This window comes from Passer domesticus, chromosome 5 (genome assembly GCF_036417665.1).
Source record: "Passer domesticus isolate bPasDom1 chromosome 5, bPasDom1.hap1, whole genome shotgun sequence".
NCBI classification, from domain to species: Eukaryota; Metazoa; Chordata; class Aves; order Passeriformes; family Passeridae; genus Passer; species Passer domesticus.
In genome coordinates, this window is record NC_087478.1 from 8,905,584 (window position 1) to 8,924,374 (window position 18,791).

Genomic DNA, 18,791 nt, shown 5'->3' on the forward strand with positions numbered 1-18,791 from the left:
TTCTTAAATATATCTCCCTGCCAATCTCTAGGAAATAATATTTCACTTGAAAATAAATTGCATATATTTAAAGATAAATTCTTCTATCTAGCTAACCTGTCTACTCCAGTCGTTCACCAGCACAACACAGGAGCCTCAAAATCTCAATGCATTCTTCCTTAGAACAGCTGTATAAAATGGGAGAAGCTTGTCTCTGTTTTGCAGGTGCAAATTTTCTTTGTATATACTTCATCTAAACACAATTTTAAATTTAATGTAAAGCCCATATATTCACATCTGCTATTTATTCTATAGCTAAGTATCTAACAGCTGCCCAATTCTGTCAGAACATAATTTCATAAATTCCCAAGTCATTCCCCAATTCTTAAATGCTGGACATTCATACACAGTGGGGAGCAGTCTGATACTCTGTAGGTTATATCTGTTGTTTTGTGTATCTGCTTTCCATTGTAGCTCAAAATGGAAAGCCTTTTGTATTTTAGATTTGTGTAATAGATCTTTGTGCAAGGTTCTCCATCCCTCTCTTGTTGTAAACTTCTTCTCAGTTTGCTGACACAGCAGGTGTTCTGAAAATTAATTCAGGTTTCATACGTTGAAGTGGATGTTTTCCACATTTGTGTTTTAAAAATTATATTTAAATTATTAAAAATTGCTTCATTATATTGATATTTGGTAAGCCTGTTTCAAAGTGATTAATTTTTCCATAGTGATGATATTTGTGAAAAAATTTGGAAATATCAAAACCCAAAATTAAAATGCATAGAGAAGTCTGCTCAGTATTATCTGGAACATACTCACCTAGTCTTTCTTCCCATATTTAAAAAAAAAAAAAAGAGTTTAGTACCTCTAAGCTACAAAGGGTGTTTTCAAACAGAGTTTTTGTATATTAATGATTTTGGTCTGATACTGTCCCACTGCTTTGAGTCATGGGTAAAGGGTACATCACTTCTGTTTTGAGGAGGCTCTTGGGCTGTCCTTTTCACCATAGTAACCAACAGCATGAAGGGATCTTTCTGTAAGCAACCCTGTGAGGAGGGAGTATGTGTAAAATATGAATGCTTGAGCCACCAGCTCCCCAGTCTTCCTCTGTCACTTGTGGATACATTCTTTTCCTTTGACCTGGGGTGATGAGGCATTGTATCACCTTTAGCTTATGCCAAAATCCAGCTGCAGTCCCAGTTCCAGTGAGCAGCCGTATTTGGGGTGGGATGGGCTTTGGTGGGCTGGGATGGAGAACCTTTGCAGCTGTGCAAAGGTTTATAGAGGATTTTAGCAATGTTTAAGCCATTAACCATTTCCTTCTCTCACATTGCTATCAATATTCTCATCAGTTTCAATGGCAGCATATTTTTGAAGAGAAGTGCTAAGCTCTGTTACTCTACTGGCAATCATCCATTTTGATATGAAGATGCCAAGAGCAATTTTGAGATTTCTATTAGCTACTCTATGAGCTCTGAAGAACTCAAAAGTAAACATCCATTTAATAAAAGAGCTGAAAATAAAAGCATATGAAGTCCATGAAACTTTTAAGAAAGATGTAATATATGTTCATTCATATTTTTAAAGGCACAAGTCACAAATTAGTCTTTCATCTATTCAAAGACCAGCCCTCAGTAATCACAGGCCTCTACCATCAAAAGGAAATTCTGGAATAATGACACCTTGTTCCCAGTGGAGGAGGTTGAGTTAGGGAATATTTAAACAACTAGACTCAAAGGAATACCAAGTATGTTTTCCAGAAACACTAAACTGGGATGAGCTGTCGACTCCCTCAAGGGCAGAGAGGCCAGTTTAATATAAAATAAACAGTTACACAAAATTTGGATATTTTATTATTTGTTTGGGTTTTTTTTTTACATTTAATGATTCTTAACTACAGTTAAAATATGTCAAATTGTTATAACAAGTGAACAGACTGAATCATAAAATAGTCAATTCATTGATTTTTTAAAAGATATAATAAATTTAATACTTTTAGATATCTTAAATTTAAATACATTTAATATTACTTAAAAATACTAGAAATTTCAGCCTTTTTCCTGCAAGCAGACAGTTTTTCATCTTAAATGTGTAACTCAAGAGTAAGAGCCAGTTTTCAGAAGTGCAGTGAAAGGAAGCTGTATTTTGTGGGACTCTTTTATGCAAACACTACTGAAATGCAGTATTATGAAAACAGCGAACAAAACCAGAGGAGTTTCTTAGGTAAAACTGTGAGTCACTAAATTTGGATTCTCTGTGATAGGGCAAGAGAGCCCAAATTATTATAAATGTTGAATCACTTTCTCCTTAGTAGTAGTAGCTGAACATCTACCTGCCTAATTATTTGACTTCATAAGTCTAATTCCAGAGCCCAGTATTGGTTTTTAAGGTGTCATTTTAGGATGACACTTCACTAATTCTAGTCCAGACAGAGGGTTTCAGTAGATTTTGATTCAAAATAAAAGCAGTAATCTGGCAGTGATTTATCAAGATTATTGAAATTAACAATTCATTCCAATCCAATTGAAACGTTTCTTTTTTTTTTTCTTTTTTTTTTGTTTTGTAAGTATTGAATCCATTGCCTGTGGGTTTGCACATGTAGGGTTTTGTTGGTGCTATGTCGACAGAAAAGTATTTTAATATAAATCAGGTTTCAGATTTAATTTATAATTAACCACAGAGCTCTGGACAAATCTGTTGCTCAAAAAAAAATTAATTTAATTAAAGTAGTTTAATATTATTTGACAGATATTAAGTTACTTGCATTTTGTGAGGCATCTATCCAGATAAATGCTAGGTTTTTGAAAGCAGCTATCTAAAAGGACAATTTAATATAATTTTTTTGGTGGACTACTTGGAAGTGTAGGTATAAGGTAACCAGTTCTTCTTTTAATCATGAATTTGTTTTTAATTAAAGACATAATTAGGACTATAATTGTTAATCAATGTTTCATTAAAATACTCCAATGGGAGGCATATTATTTGCACTGTAGCAATTATTAATTAAACAAACTTTAAAAACAACTTGGTATTTATGTGCTTTTTACCAGATACCATCTCTCTTTTGGTTCATTTTTAAAGTATTTTTGGTTTTTTGCTTTGTTTGTTTGTTTGTTGGGGTTTTTTTTGTTTGTTTTTGTGTATTTGTTTGTTTTGTTTGTTTGTTGGGGTTTTTTGTTTGTGGTTTTGTTTGGGTCTTTTTTTGTACTGCTGACAGCACACATTTATTTGTAGTTAAATATGATACAGGAGGCTTTCTAGTTACAGTAATAAATCTACTTAAGAAAAATTGATTGCATAGGATTACTCAAATGAAAACACAGTCCTGATTTAGATGAATGTTTAGTAAAAGACTGTTTGATCAGCAACACTGACTCAGCTATCTGGAGGAAGTACACAAAATAAAAATTTTCCCAAGTGTTATTCTAGAAAGGGTAATAGTGATAGGGAGACTGATAGTACTGAGTTTCAGATTTCAGGTAGTGGGTTAAAAATGTCCATAACAGTGGCATGATGATGCATGAGTAGATTCAACATGTTTTATGAGGAAATGCTGAACCTAGGCACATTGGGACAGTATTTGGTCTGCAGTGACCAAAGGTCTGAAGGTGGGAATGTGCCACACTTAGACAAGATCCGAAAAGTTGAGTCAATTCATAACAAAAATAAAACTAAGAAAGAAATACTATCCTGTCCCCAGCAGTTCCAAATCTTCTCAGTTCTACCTGGAAGTTTAACAAGGGCCTATGGGGAAGTTCAGCTGAAAGCTTGTGTTCACAGTATGGAATTTATGGCAAAAAATATGTCTTCCAGTCTCCCAAGCTTCTGCATGGATCTGTGACTTCTCTCTGTTGTCTTTGTGTAGTCTTTTCATTGGGGGTCTTCCGTAGAGGAGAAAGGAGAGTTCAACCTGAAGCTCCACACCCTTCTCTTATCACATCACCTAGACACATATACTTGTCCTCTTCATTTGACCTTACCTATATTTGAGAAGAATTCTTACTATATCTCATCATGCCATAATCATGTGTACATGTGATTTGTAAGTTCATCAGCTCCCTCATCTTCAAGATGTATCAATGTTATTAAACAGGATGAGTCAGAGGTTTATTGAAATCCTTTAGACAGCCTCTCATGGTGTGACTGAAGGGACAACATGTGCTGGCAGCTTTTCCCAATGGGCTGCACTGAATGCTGTTTTCTTTCTTAAATACTGCAAAGTTCTTCAGTTTTGTTCCAGGAGACTTTATGTTATCAGAGTCACCCCTGGATTATTTTGTGCTATATTGTATGTCATATATATGCTGCATGGCATATAAAACACAAGTTTTCATCTGCAAAACACTTCTGGTGAAAAAAATTATAAAAACATCATTTTGTCTTTATTTTGCATATAAAAGAAACAGGTGTAGAGATATAAAATGGCTTCTTCAGTGATCCTCTGAAGGTTAGGTATTCAAGCTGGGGGTATGCATTGCAACAATTTTAGTATTGAGTGTGCATTTATGTTAACTCATATTTAAATCCATTTTAAATATCAGCAGGTCTGGTAATCTCCTCTGGATGTTTGTAATATCAGTACTGAAGAGTACAGTGAAAAGAGCCATTGCATTCTTTCCTTTCTTTACTGTAGACTCACCTTCTACTTAGTCTTCCTTTGGTTATCTGTATAATGAGTGGGTATTACATGATGGAAATTTTAATTAGAAAAAAATCACTTTGCATTGCTCATGCCGGTATTTTACTAGGGTAATCCTGTGGGATTTGAGCTTATGAGGTATTAAATGGAAAAATCACACATAAAGAAAGCAGCACTTCAGTGATGATTTTCCAGAAAAAATAATCTTGTCCTTAAAAGTCTTCAAAATTTTGGATTAAAAATATAGACCAGACCTATCTGACTCAGGATTATCTCTTATCTTTCTTTAAAAAAAACCCAACCAAAAACAAAATCAAAAGCAAAACAAAACAAAGCCACAAAAACACAAAAAAGGCAAAAAACCCCCCAAAATAATCAACAAAACTTTAACCTGTTTCCAGATGTTAGTGAATCAAGTTTCACTTAGCTACTAGAGCATTTCCTGTTTAGACAAATTAATAATAGAAGAGCTTTAAAAATCAATTTCTAATAAAATAAAATGGTATCTCTCAAAATGAAGAACTTACTGTGCACAGCTGCTCTTGTGTTAGCAATTAATGGCAAGCAATAGTGTTGTGGCCATGATATTGAACTCTCCAGAGAAAGTAATTACTGAAGCAGATACTAAGAGACTGGAAAGCCTAAAAAAATCCATACAAAATGAATCAAAAGCCTTGCAAAACTGAGAACGTCTTTTTTTTTTTTTTTTTTTTTTTTTTTTTCAAAAGGCTTTATATTTTTTAGCTGTTCCTGTTAACAGCTCAACATTTAAAGGAGCCTTTAAAGTAGACAAACAAAGAAAAACCACAAACTCTTTCCTAGTAATGCAGTTTATAAATTATCAATTAGTGCAATTAGTGTGTGTGAGTCGGACACTTCTATTTTTTCATAGAAATAAGCCTCTTTGAGTGTTGTTCATTTTTTTTTTTCTTTTTTCCTTTGAAATCTGGGAGGGAGGAACAGGAACTGGCATGATTTGGATCTAACCATATTCATCATAGAAGTATTGGTGGAAAATACCTTTAAGATCATCAAGTGTAGCCATCAGCCCAGCACCACCACCACCTTTACCACTAAATCATGTCTCCAAATTCCACATCCACACATTTTTTTAACTTGCAGGGATGGTGACTGCTACTTGCCTGCACTGTGTGTATCAATGCTTCACAGCCCTTTCTGGCAAGAATTTTTTACTAATATCCCATCTAAATCTCCCCTGGCACAACTTTGAGGCTGTTTCCTCTCATCCTGGTCCCTTGTTACTTCAGAGAAGAGATTGACACCCACCTCACTACAACCTTGTTTCATGATATGAAAAATCTTTCAGTAAGTTCAGCTATGGCTCATTTTTCAAAACTGATGTGCTGAATTTTGCAGTTACACAGGCAGATCCACTGAGGTACAGGATAACCTGCTATTTCTAGTGAGTTAGTAAAATTACATACTGCAAATCACCATGGCTTCATTCTAAAATTCATGCCATCTTTGTGTCTTTTTGATACAAATTTAAATCTCCAGAATTTACTTTTATAGGAGAAAAAAGAAAACCACTACATAGCCAACAAAACAGCTTGTTGCTTCTTCTCAAGCTCTGACACTCCAGCCCTCTTTGGGGACAGAGTTGCTAGTCCAGGTGAAATTAATGCAAGCAACACATTTAGGATGAAATTCAGTTCATACCTGCAGAAAGACAAATGCTTGCCTCTGAAATAAGATAACAGAAAGGGGTTTATTTTACGTGGCAGTCTGCAGTATGTATTGCACATTCTAATTACTCTTGGGTTTTTTGGTACATAGGGACCAAAAATCAATAGATTTTTTTGTGTATGGACTATTCCCATATGAAATCTTTGCTTAACTGATTTGTGATAAAGCTGAGTGCAGTATTGCCCATGGCATAATCACCCATTATCACCTGGGTAATGCATTCTAAAAAACTTCAAGATTATTATCCTCTCTTTTCTGTATTGTGATGATGCTGTGAAAGTTACAAAAAATATTTCACCGATAGATAACTTAGATAGATTTTACCTGAACACATTTTAGGGTCTTGGGAAGTTCAGTCACTAAGAAAAGAAAATCTCCAGGGAACGGCTGCATTCAGTCCTGACTGAACATCTGGTGTGGTAGCACAGAGCTGGTCAGTAACAACCTCTCTCTTGGGAGGATAGTACTAACCAGAATTAATCCAAGGCAACATTATGGTACAGTTATCCTGAATACTAATTATAGCAGTTGAAAACATTTTATCATTATTAATGTTAGGGACTTTTAAAGTTATGGCTGTTTCTTAATTTTGTTTACCATGTCTCACTTTTTACTGAAAACCAGCTAAGGAATTCTACAAAAGTGCTGCTGCTACACTGAAATTCATCTGACTTCTTTCTGAGTAGAAAATTGGGGAGTATCGCATTTCTCAAATAGTCTGGGCTATCACATATCTGAAATCAGGTTTTTCACATAAGTTCACTAAAAGAATTATGAAATATCAGCAAAATATATGCTGTAACTTATATCTTTGCTCCATCTGAGGAAGACTGCTGAATCTGGCTCAGGGAATTGAATAGTCTGTGGTTTTGATTGTTCTGAATATCCACATGAATGTTGATTTGAGAGATCACAAGATAAAATTTGGAGTTTGCGTCAAAATAAAATTATGCAGTCTGGAATCTGATAATTGGTATTTGTTACCTATCTTAATATCATCTTTTAGCCTCTTTTCTCAAATGTGTTAATAATGTAAAGGGATGTTAAGCTGTTAATAATTAATCTCTGCCTCTCTGTTCCTTGCACATGCATATCTAACCAGTAGAACAGGGCAGAACTTTCAGGAGAGTTTCCCTCATGACACTCTCTTACGCCTCTGGAATCATCTCATGAATTCAGAATGGGATGTTGTAGCCAAGGTCTGCCTTTTCTAACAAATAATTTCATTTAGGCTCTACCCTGTTATAGTCTCTATAGTGCTTTAATTGGTCCTGCTTGTAATCAACAAATCTGAGGATTTCTACTCTAAATGTGTAGAAATAACAGAAAAACATGGCTTACTCTTCCTTAAATTATTTCCAGTCCTGTATCTCAATAATACAAACAGAAATGGGAGGGATATCAAACCCAATGAATAATTTATAAAGTATCAAATCTATCCACATGCCAAACAGGAAAATCATCAAGAGGGAACATGAGTAAAGCCTAATGTATGCACCAGAGAACTGTGCAGTGCTGACATAGTTCAAAGATGCTTATATGCAACAATGAATTATGGTGAGGCTGATGTCTTGAAGATACTGTTTAACCAGGTTCCAAACCACCTTATAAAAATGTGTTAAACAATAGGCTATATAAACAAAACTGTAAATCTCAAAATCCTTGATCAATTTAAGTTTTTGAGGGGAAAGTGCAATAATATTTTTGTAGTTTTCATTTTGCTTTTATTTTAAACCACATAATTGCTTTTGTCAGTCAGATACAAGCCAGTTTCCCCAAATGGCTTTATAGTGTATTCTGTATATGGACCAAAAAAGCAACACATCTCTTTCATTGCTCTTCACCGCTTCTGATTATTTCCTGTATAATTATTAATGCATACTTACTTATTTTTGCATGGAAAATAGTTATCATCTTTTAAAAAAGTTGTTTTAAAAATATTAAATCAGGATAAGTTAAAATTGATCACTGGAGATCAAATATAGTAAGCGAATTTCAGTTTCCTATTAAAAACAATTTCAACAATATCCATAAATACTCAGATTGTTACTAAAACCAGTGAACACATTTCAGGCCATTCAAAGCCATCTAAAATTAAAAGTGTTATTCCAGATAGAGACTAGGAGGAATGGGTAATTTAGTCATGCTAATTCTTGAGGTTGGAGAGAGAATTCAGCACTTTGATATGAATGAAATTTCAGATACTAAGGGCTGATTCCTTATTTATCTTGTGCAGAGCCAGAGCCTTGCAGAGACTTTCTACTAGATTATGTAAATTGTTGTAGAAACCATCAGAAAGATCAATAAAAACGGGTTTGCTCATTGTACATTATATATCTTAATTAGTGTATGATCCAGCAGCCATTAATATTCTGTGATAAATTGTGCAGTCATTAAAACTTAAGCATGTAGAAGCTTGTTATATTTTTGTGGAAAGAAAATAATATTTTTATTAGGAAAACAAAACTTACTGACACACGGCACGGGAAAGTGATTTAACAGCATGGTAATAAAAGAATGTTTTTAAAGACCTTCTCCAGATCTCCCTGAAGCTGCTGATTCATTCCAGGACTGCGTGCACTGAAAGAACCATGCTAATGAGCAAAAAGTAGAATTTAGTTGTTTTGTTCACCACTGTGTCCATCTACCCAAAACAAAAACTGTGTTACCATTCACAGTCTCATTCATAATCTCATATCTCCACAGACAGGCTGTAAGTAGTGTGCTGAGTGGCTTCTGCTCAGTTTATTTTGTGTGTAATTGTACTGTTATTAGAGATTTGACCTAGTTCTCGTGAACGGCTTCCTTTCCATTATCCTTTTTAACCTGTCAATATAGATGTAGCCAAAAAAAGACAGTTTGGGCCTCACTGCAATCCAGGCCATTACTGAAAAGCTGTGGTAGAACTGAGTCCAAGGCTTAGCAGCTCAAGGTTTAACCAAAGGAATTCTGCTGTAGATCAGTTTGGAAAAATTGTCCTCACATCCGTCATTTTACTATCTCAACCAAAAGTTTTGAGCATCCTCTCAGTAGTTAAAAAACCAAACCAAAGAAAAGGAATTTTTAACTGTGTTGGAATTTTTATTCCAGTTAAAAACCCCTCAAGCATTATGATACAATTGTTTGTTGCTTTTAGAAAAACTAGGAAAAGTTTCAGGCATTTCAGATTTTGCTATTAGCTGTTCAAGTTGGTGTAAATTTTGCCTCTTCATGTATCTGAAAGATGTTAAGGTCTTGCAAACATGCTGTTTGGTCTAGAGGCCCTGGTTCTGAAGGGCTTTGTTGAGAGAACTGGTGTTGGCCTTAAGGATGTGATGTGCTTACCTCTCAGGTGGTGTTACATTAACATGTATTTGTAGCTCTCAAGTTTTGCAGAGAAAAGTATCTGAATTATTTCTCACGGTCTTCTGTTGCACAACTAAAATGAAATCTTAACCCATATTTCTGTAAATGTTAGTTTAGCACTTAGAAAAATTACCCTGCAGTTTAAAGTAAAATGTGAAGATTGTGATATCAGATGAATTCTAGCTAAATGATGGTTTTCAGCAGATAATTTATGTTAGCTAAAGGGCCATTCTGTTCATTCTGCCTGTAGAACATTTGTTCTGTTTTAAATGATTACCTCTGTCAGCATTCACTGTTACAGTAGTATATGAAGATGATGTTAGAAGGGCCCTTCTTCATCTCCTGCCTTCAAATTCTCTTTGAAACACCATCCTTTTGCTTTACAGAATGAACTTAAGGAGTTGAACTTATCTTTCATATGAAATAAAGTAACATTACCAGTGTAAATTGAATTTTCTCTGTTGTTTTGAAACAAATCCAGATCATAAATTGAGATAATTCTCTGTTTGTGAGGGCTGTCCAAGATATGTGTCAATTGAGAGGGATGTATTTGGTAGGGCATAGTCTTTTTATTGGATGTCACTGAAATGACTGGAAGTTTTGTCAAAGATATGACAGCCTTGGTCAGTATCTTGGTTTATTTCTGCTATTTTACCTAAACCACTCATAATAAAAACTGAAATGGACACGTTCCATAAAAATTTTGCAAGTCTCAGGGAACATGTCTGAAAGACGGATTTTCAGATGGAATTCCTATGGAAAAGATAGCCTGGACAGAGACAAAAAAATCCATCATTGAACATGTGCTAACCTTGTAGGCTCATAAAATACTGGTGAATTTAACCTGTGCATGTCTAAGTAATGATACATAAGTTAGAATTTTAACATATATCCATCTCAAAAAATTAGATTCTCTCCTTTCTGAAAATTTCAAATACTTTTATTTTGTCAGGTCCCAAAGGACCTCTCAGGTGTTCTAGTCTGAAATCATAGACAATACTGGTATAGATTTTGAGGTTCTTCTGGTGTGCAACAGTGCAGTGTTCTCTGTGGCTGCTAAATGTGTACTACTAAATACAGATTCCAGGAAGTGATAGGCCAGATCATGGTTTGGTCTCTTAGGAAAGGGTTCATTTTGTAAAATTGAAAATAGGCAGCTGCTCAAAGCTGATGGCTTCTTTTATATTCATGGGTGAAGATATAAATCTTCCATTTTGTCTTAGGTATATGATTTTTCAGGAAGAATCCTGGAGCTGCCTATATCTTTCTTTATTTCCTAGACAGAAACATGATTGATGTCAAGAAATAGCACCCCCAAGGCTTTTGGCACACAGTGAGAGAACAAATTGTGGAACATTATCTCATTCCCTGTAGCTTTTCACATTTTTATTTGTGTTCGCTAGGCTGTCACATGGTTTTGAAAGGGCCATTTTATTTTTCAGTAAAGGAAATAATTCCCACCCTTGATGAAAATTATGGTAAAATCTAGAATAAACTCTTGGAAAAGGTCATCATTCTTAGCATTTTCTTTACAAAGACATAAATATTTACTTTTTTTTTTTTTTTAGAGAGTATGCTACTTTCATGCTACTTTTCTAATATGCATTTTTAGGTAAAGCTCTTGAATCAGTGAGGAGTTATTTAGGCTCATAATGGAGATACCATTACTATATACAGCAATAATTAACTTTTTTTTAAAATTAAGTTCTTGTTAAAAAAGTTGTTTCATTATCTGAAGTGTTTTGGTTGAATTTTTGGTTCCATTGAAATCAGTGGTCAGTTGTAGTCAGTACCTGTTTCTTCTACACACTTGGCCATACATATACATATACATATATACATATACATATACATACAAATATACTTATACATATGTATACACACATACATAGTTTTATTGCATTGAATTATGTGTAATATAGATAAGGATTTAATACAGAAATTTTTTATCCATATGAAATGTTTTTATAGTGCAAAGTCTGCAATACTGATCCATTACATTGTTGTAATTAAAATACTTGAGATAAAGTTTTACATCGTTCTATACTTTTTTTTTCTTTTTAGCTTCCCCATGGGTAGATAAAAGTCGAACTCCTAACAAAATAGATCTGTATGATGTACGTAGAAGACCATGGTAAGCTTTCTTTTTAAAGGTTTAGTTTATATATATATATATATATGTATATATGTATATGTATGTATATGTATTTGCATCACTTAGTTTCTAGATATTACTGTAAAATCTTTTTCTCTGTATGTTTTAATGGTACTTACTTTCAGATACTATTTTCTTTTTAAAACTTGTTAGTTTTTCAAAATATAAAAAAATTTCAAGTTACACTCCTTGTAATGCAATATCAATATAGTTGTTGTACTATTGGATTACATAGACTTTTCAAAGAAGGGTAACTATCAAATAGGTTTAAGACAGTTAAAAACTCTGATTTTGTGCCAAAATCAATTTTAATCCTGAGTGTTAGACTGAACCATTCTTCCAGACTTTTGCAAATATTTCAAAATATGCCTCAGTGGTTTAGACCAGCAATAAAATCACTAGATGTGTAAAAGATGGGAGAGTGGTGGGATTACTTCTCATGATTTTTTTATGTAACCCTCTCAAGACATAAAACACATTGATACTTGGACATAGTTGGACATATTTTTTTTCAAAAGACTTAAGTATTTCTGCCTAAAGTGGGCTGAGTCATAATTAATCTGTCATCAAGATCTGTAGCTATGAAATAGTCCTGTTTTTCAGTTGTGTGAAAACAGTGAATTTTGATTAGTATATCCTACGTCCAAACTACACTAATGTGGTTTAGACTTAGATTTACCTAGGAGACACAGCAAGAGAGGAAATAACACACACATGGGTTAAAAAACAACACATGGGTTTTGTACTAGCTACAACAGGAGGACTTCATTGGTTCAGCTGCTTTGAGTTTAGAGATTACAGAGTGTCTTCCATCACACAGAAAAAAATGTTTATGCAAATTTGTGTAATTCATATCATTTATTTATTTATTTCAGGTATATTCAAGGAGCAGCATCACCTAAAGACATGCTTATTTTAGTGGATGCGTAAGTGTTTAATGTCTGAATATTGACATTAGTGGGGTAAAAGTACTTTGGTACATTGAACAAATCTCTGTATGCTGAAAAATAGAGAGGCAGTTAAGGGGTCTTGTATGCAAGCTTCAAAAATCTTGGTATGAGCAAAATAAATACGTAATAGAAAATAGTTCCAAAAAGCCCAAACAAAACATGAAAGTTTTTTTAAACTGGACACAAGGAAATGTTTATTTATATCACTTCATTTTTTTTGTTTGTTTTCAACTTATTGATTAATGCAGCAATCAAGTGAATATGTCTCATGTGCATGCCAAGTTTTGTTGTAAAGCACAAACCTAATAACAAATGACTAGAAGCATTATGGTAGATGTGACAATGATTTGATACACATGAAAGACAAGAATGTATACGGACTTTGTGTGTTTTACAATACAGATTTAAAAATTGCCACGTTATGTTAGTATAAAAAATTGCTAGAAAGCAAGCAAAGAAATGAATAAAAGCTTGCTCTCTGCCTCGGCAAGGCTTCTGTGGTGTAGGCAATATTAAGGGACTGAAGGGAGCATTGAACCTGATGTGTCAGATTGCTTTATGCTGAAAAGGTTCTCAGGCATAGAATTTGCATTTAATGCTTTTACACATGGTGAAGTGCTTTCATATCAGCAGTGAGTTTTATCAACATTTGTTATTTCTTCACTTCAGCTTAGGTTTTGCCTTGAATCAAAGAAGCTGTCATTTGTGTCTCTGGAAATCCAGAGCTGTAAATTTGAGTGTAGGAGTATAAAATGTTTAGATAATGCATTGGTTGAAGGTGTTATACTCAGATTTCTTGAAAAGGAAATGAGTAAAGGATGTTGCATTATGATGTCATCTAAGGCAAAGGATTAGGACTTTGTGTGCCAGTTTTGGACTTTAATAATTATAAATAGTTTAATAACACTAATGATGAGTTGGAGAATTCAGGAATAAATGGAATATTTTAATGTTAAAGTGGGTGCTCTGTATTTTCTTTTTATGTTTTACATAATATTTGCTCAATTCAACCTTTCTACTGTGAATTTTTTTAGGAGTGGGAGTGTCAGTGGGTTGACATTGAAGCTGATCCGCACGTCGGTCATTGAGATGTTGGAGACCTTGTCTGACGATGACTTTGTGAATGTAGTTTCAGTGAGTATCTGTTCTTTCCACAGAATTTGCATTGCCAGCAAAGACAAAAGCAAACTATTTTTAATACCAGATACGAGATACTTGAATGTTAAGCTGCAAAGTGTCTTAAAATATATTGTATTTGTGTTCTTATGAAATAAAATGTATGTCCTAGATTTGATATTTCATATTCATTTGAGTGAAGGGCAAAAGTAATTTAAATAAACTCCTGCATAGCCAGATTTTCCTTTCCAATATTAGCCTACTGTCTGTATAAAACCTCTTCCATTAGATTGGTGTATGCAAATTCTCTTGAAATAATTGCTGGTTCCCAGATTTTCTACATAGAAGATATTTTGATTGCTCATGTTGTTTGATGCATAATGACAGTACATGTGGAGCCATATATCTGACCTGACCAAGAAATGTTTTTGAGAAGTTCTACAGTTCTTTGCCACTTGATAAGTGGCAAAACAATTTTTTCTCATAATAAATAATAAAATAGAGGGAATAATCTATCAGGAAGTAATGGAAAATTTTCCTTTTTCAGGAGAATACCTTGGCTATCATGTTCTTGTCTTGGGAAAAGCTTTATTTTTATTTTTTTTAATTATTATTATTAAGTTGTTCAGCTCTAGAGTTGTGATTCTATGGGTTTAAGATGAGGACACTGGCATATTCTTAAAAACAAGAGAGAGCCTCAATGATGAGTAACTGGAATGATTTTGGAGATAATTTTCAACTTGAAGATTCGTGTTGTAGCCAGCCTGAGGGAGAAAGACCTGAAATTTAACCGAAATAAATATTTTTTAAAACTAATTATTGCTTCATGTTTTCAGACAGTCTTGCTCGAACTTTCTGCAAGGAGTAGATAAGTGTTCATTCTCAATAGTATTTCATTTGTTAAAGTTTTGGATAGTGGATAAGACCATCTTCCTTGGTGTAAATTGCAGTGAAAAAAACCCAACAAAAACCCACCCTGATTTTTTTTAATATTGTTATTAAAGGAAATAAGCTTCTCTGTAATGGTATTGGGGAGCTGAAATCTTCTTAGTTTAACCAATTAAAAATATATAAATAAATAAAAAAACCTTGCAATCTAAACTGATTGAAATTGATTTCTGTGTTCAGCAGAGCTATGATAGCTTTCACTGCTGGAAAATCTGGACCCCTACAACCTCTTGATTTACACATATTTCCAAACTCTTTTGTTACATTTGCTCCAAGATCACCAGAAATAATGTAGCTTAATGCTAAGCCTCCCATAGGCTGTGAGTCTTTTATTAGCTAAGGGTCACTATTATTCTAATGAGGCCTCAAGGTTGGGATTTGTGTCAGAAAAGGACCAGAAACCCTCAATATTTTCTACAGCATATTTTCCCAGGGGTTTGTTACTTACAATATATAAGGACCATTTTTTTTGTTTGAATGAACTTTAGAAGTTCACACCAGAAATTTGATTGCAGAACCAAAGAGGACATTTTGGTCATATTGTTTTCATCATCAGTGGAGGGCAACAACCACAGAAATGTGCATAATAGAGCATGGCATCTCTAAATCTTTCATAAAGTGCTATTTGATGTTGTTCCCTTAAAATCTAAAATTAAAACTTTATAAAAACATTTCAGCATTATAATTACTTTGGTATAATCTATGTTGTCATGTATTCAGATGATTTATAAATGGGATTTGGTGGAAGAGTTAAAAAATATATATATTTTATTTCTTTAATAGACAGGAAATAATAAACTATAGATAGGAAACAAATGGATGTACTACTATAAGGCATTCTATACGTGAATGAAGTGAACACAAAAGTTTGGTCTTTGAAGATTTTTTTTTAAAGATTTCTTTTGTTTTTTAAAGAATCAGTTTAACACTTGGACTAGATAATCTTTCAAGTAGTTTTCAACATAAACAATTCTACGATTCTATCGTCTTGATTCACAAAATATTCCATAATGGAATAAGTCTATCTAAAGTCCAACTCCAGTGCTTTCTTAGTAAACTCAACAGGCAAAAAACCAACTTAAACATTTTTTTCTGGGTGAAATAAATGCAGATTTATTCAATATTTTCTGAAAATTTATTCAATATATTGCACGTTTTTTGCTTAAGAACATTTTCTCCTGAAGCATCCCAGTATTAGATGTGATAGGCTACTCAAAAAGTCCAAAAAGCTAGGTGAAATGTTAAGATAATACAGCATTAGCATATGGATACATGAACGCTAACACTAACTAGAAGTTATCCACAATTTTTCTTTCCCTCATGGATCTTTTTGGCCTAAAATGTGACAGTTGTTTTATGGCTTGTTAGCTTTAATAACCGTGGAGTCTTTGGTCTGGGGTTTTGAGTTAACTAGAGAGCTTTTTCACTGCTAACCTCTGCCAAGATGTTGTCCCACGAAGCCCATATGCACGATGATTCATGCCCACAACTGAAAGACATGGATTTAAGCTTATGTCAATCACTTCTTAAAAGTGACAGGATGATTTAATGAACTGTGCCTTTTATATGAGGAAATCCTAGGGAAAAAAAAAGCTTAAAAGTAGATGTGCTGTAGCTTTACTGAATAAGCTTTACAGAATAAGCATGGTTCCTGCATTTATTTCCAGGGAAAGAAAGGTTGAATGAGCAGTTAAGTTGTAAAAAGATATCCAGGGGTTAATATATCATGGTTTCTTTTGGGATTTGCATGTTTCTTATCTGAAGTGCTGTGCTTTGTTGCAGGGAGAAAACCTGCTGTTTGCAAGGGCTTAAATGTATGAGTAATACAGCTGTTTTCCCACTAATCCGGTTAGAGGCTTTGATAGCAGCGAGCAGTAGATGATAGGGGCAGCAATTCCATCCCAGCACGTCGTGATTTAGTAGCTTGGTTTCAGATGTTGACACAGAGAGTGTAATTTGTTTGTGATTGTGGGTAGTGTGCAGGAGAAATGTATTTCAAATCTGCAGAGGTGCAGAAAAACCACACAAAGGAGAAATCTCTGTTACAGCAACAGATGTGTTAAAGGTCAGGAGCTGCTGTACTTTTTAAATTCACTTAGCCTTTGTAAAAATCCAAACTAGTATTTACTGCTTAGGAACTGGAAATTAAATGTCAAGAGCATATGAGATAGAACAGAATCATATTCTGGGAAAATTGAAAGCTCATCTCCTGCTCTTGTGCAGTTCTGCACATTGAGTAAACTCAGAGGGATGGTGATTTCTACATGAGTTGATTTCAAAGCAAAAACTGTGCACCCAGCCTATGAAATCATTGTTTGGGATAAAAAATAAATCTGTGGATGATGCACCTCTTTTCCCACTGATTTTTAATAGCAGTTTTTCATGGAATTCCACAGTTCAGTGTTTGCAAACCTGTTTACTTTGTGTCTCTTACTCCTAAACTGGTAAAATATTTATGCCTTCCTAATTAAAATATTTTAATATGCTAACAGAGAGAAAATAAAGTTTTTTAGAAGTTTTGTCAATACATCCAAGGGCTGCTTTCCACTTCTGCTACATTATCTATCCCGTATTCTGCAGCTAATATTCCACCTATATTATCTTAAACACAGGGAGATGTTCCTTCCTTCTGGGAACTACTTTCTTAAGTTTATTATAAAAATTAAATAACATGCCATGGGTGAAAACCTTAGCCTGAAGTCCTAATGGAGGGATGAGGATGCTAGATTCTAGATCCAGGTACCATGTCATTCTTATACTATCTTTGCTAGAAATTTTAGCTTTGTAAAAGTGTACTTCAGTTGGCAAAAACTTGAAGAATTTAATTCAAAAATAACTTAAACTTTGTTTCCTTTATTATTTCAATGTAATGTTTTTACTGGACCTGAAATTAAATTGCATACTCAAGTGGTATGAAAGGGGTTTTTACTGTGTTTTTTTTTAATTTTGACCCAGAAAAGTTCAGTGGTGCTTAGTTTTTGCAAACATCAATACTTGAGGGAGAAAATAAACATGACCATGGTATCAGTGGAACTGAAGTATTTCTGTTGGTGGATCTAGAAGAAATGAGGAAAAAACTCTTGTATGAAGGGTTCTGCCATGTACTTTGGTTCTTAATTTTTCATTTTCCTTAATGTACAATGCTAAGGAGAAAATATGAAGATGCCTGCCATCTTTTTCATTATTTAAAAAATAAAAAACTAGATAGAGAATCAGGTTCCCTCTACAATAAGTATGTCTGCATAAGAACCACTCTTAGTAATTTAATCCTGAAGCATTTCAGGTAATGAATCACAATAGCTGCAGCATCATAGCTGTGTGAGGCAGTAAACAAATACATGTAATTCCTTTTTTTTGCGGGGGACATGGTTTGGTGTTTTTTCCTAGTCACTGAAAAGTGATATAAAGGCAAGTTTAAGTCTGAGAGTTGAGCTTCTTGATTCTCTTAACAGCAATCCATCTAACTGACCTTTCAGTTTCTCTTCAATTGAATGGTTCATTTTCAAGAAAAGGGGAGCAATGATAGCTGCAGATAAACACATCTTAGTAGCAATGTTTCTTAATGGAAAATCATTAGCATTCCTTAATGGTAGGTCATTATCTTGCATCTTCCATATTCAAGGAGAAAGTGAATTTAATGTGTTTTTTTCACACAGGTATATTTAATAAGCACTGCAGGTGCAGGGTGAAAAAAATTCTTAAAGAAGTTATGATCAAAATCCAGTATTCAATTTCTGCCTTGCTAATAATTACAGGTAGAGAAAGGCTATGTATCTACAGAAATAAATGTAGGGGAAATATATCTGGAGGACAGGTTTAGCAAATGTAATGAAGGTGAGTATTCTGCAAATAAAATTTTTAAAAAATTTGGAAATTATGGAAACCAAGGGATTATTAAGAAGTTGGAAAAAGATTTCTTTTTAGCAGCAGGAATTACAGTAGTATAAACAGT

General features: G+C 33.9%; 1 protein-coding gene across 4 annotated transcripts in view; it reads left to right on the forward strand.

Moving 5' to 3' along the window:
- Positions 1-18,791, forward strand: part of CACNA2D1 (calcium voltage-gated channel auxiliary subunit alpha2delta 1) — a 359,436-nt gene that overhangs the window by 248,624 nt on the left and 92,021 nt on the right. For all 4 annotated transcript variants that reach the window (XM_064421876.1, XM_064421879.1, XM_064421878.1 and 1 more), the window contains 3 exons: positions 11,735-11,804; positions 12,701-12,751; positions 13,810-13,909. In XM_064421876.1, the coding sequence (XP_064277946.1) occupies positions 11,735-11,804; positions 12,701-12,751; positions 13,810-13,909 (221 nt within the window). The remainder of the gene's footprint in view (positions 1-11,734; positions 11,805-12,700; positions 12,752-13,809; positions 13,910-18,791) is intronic.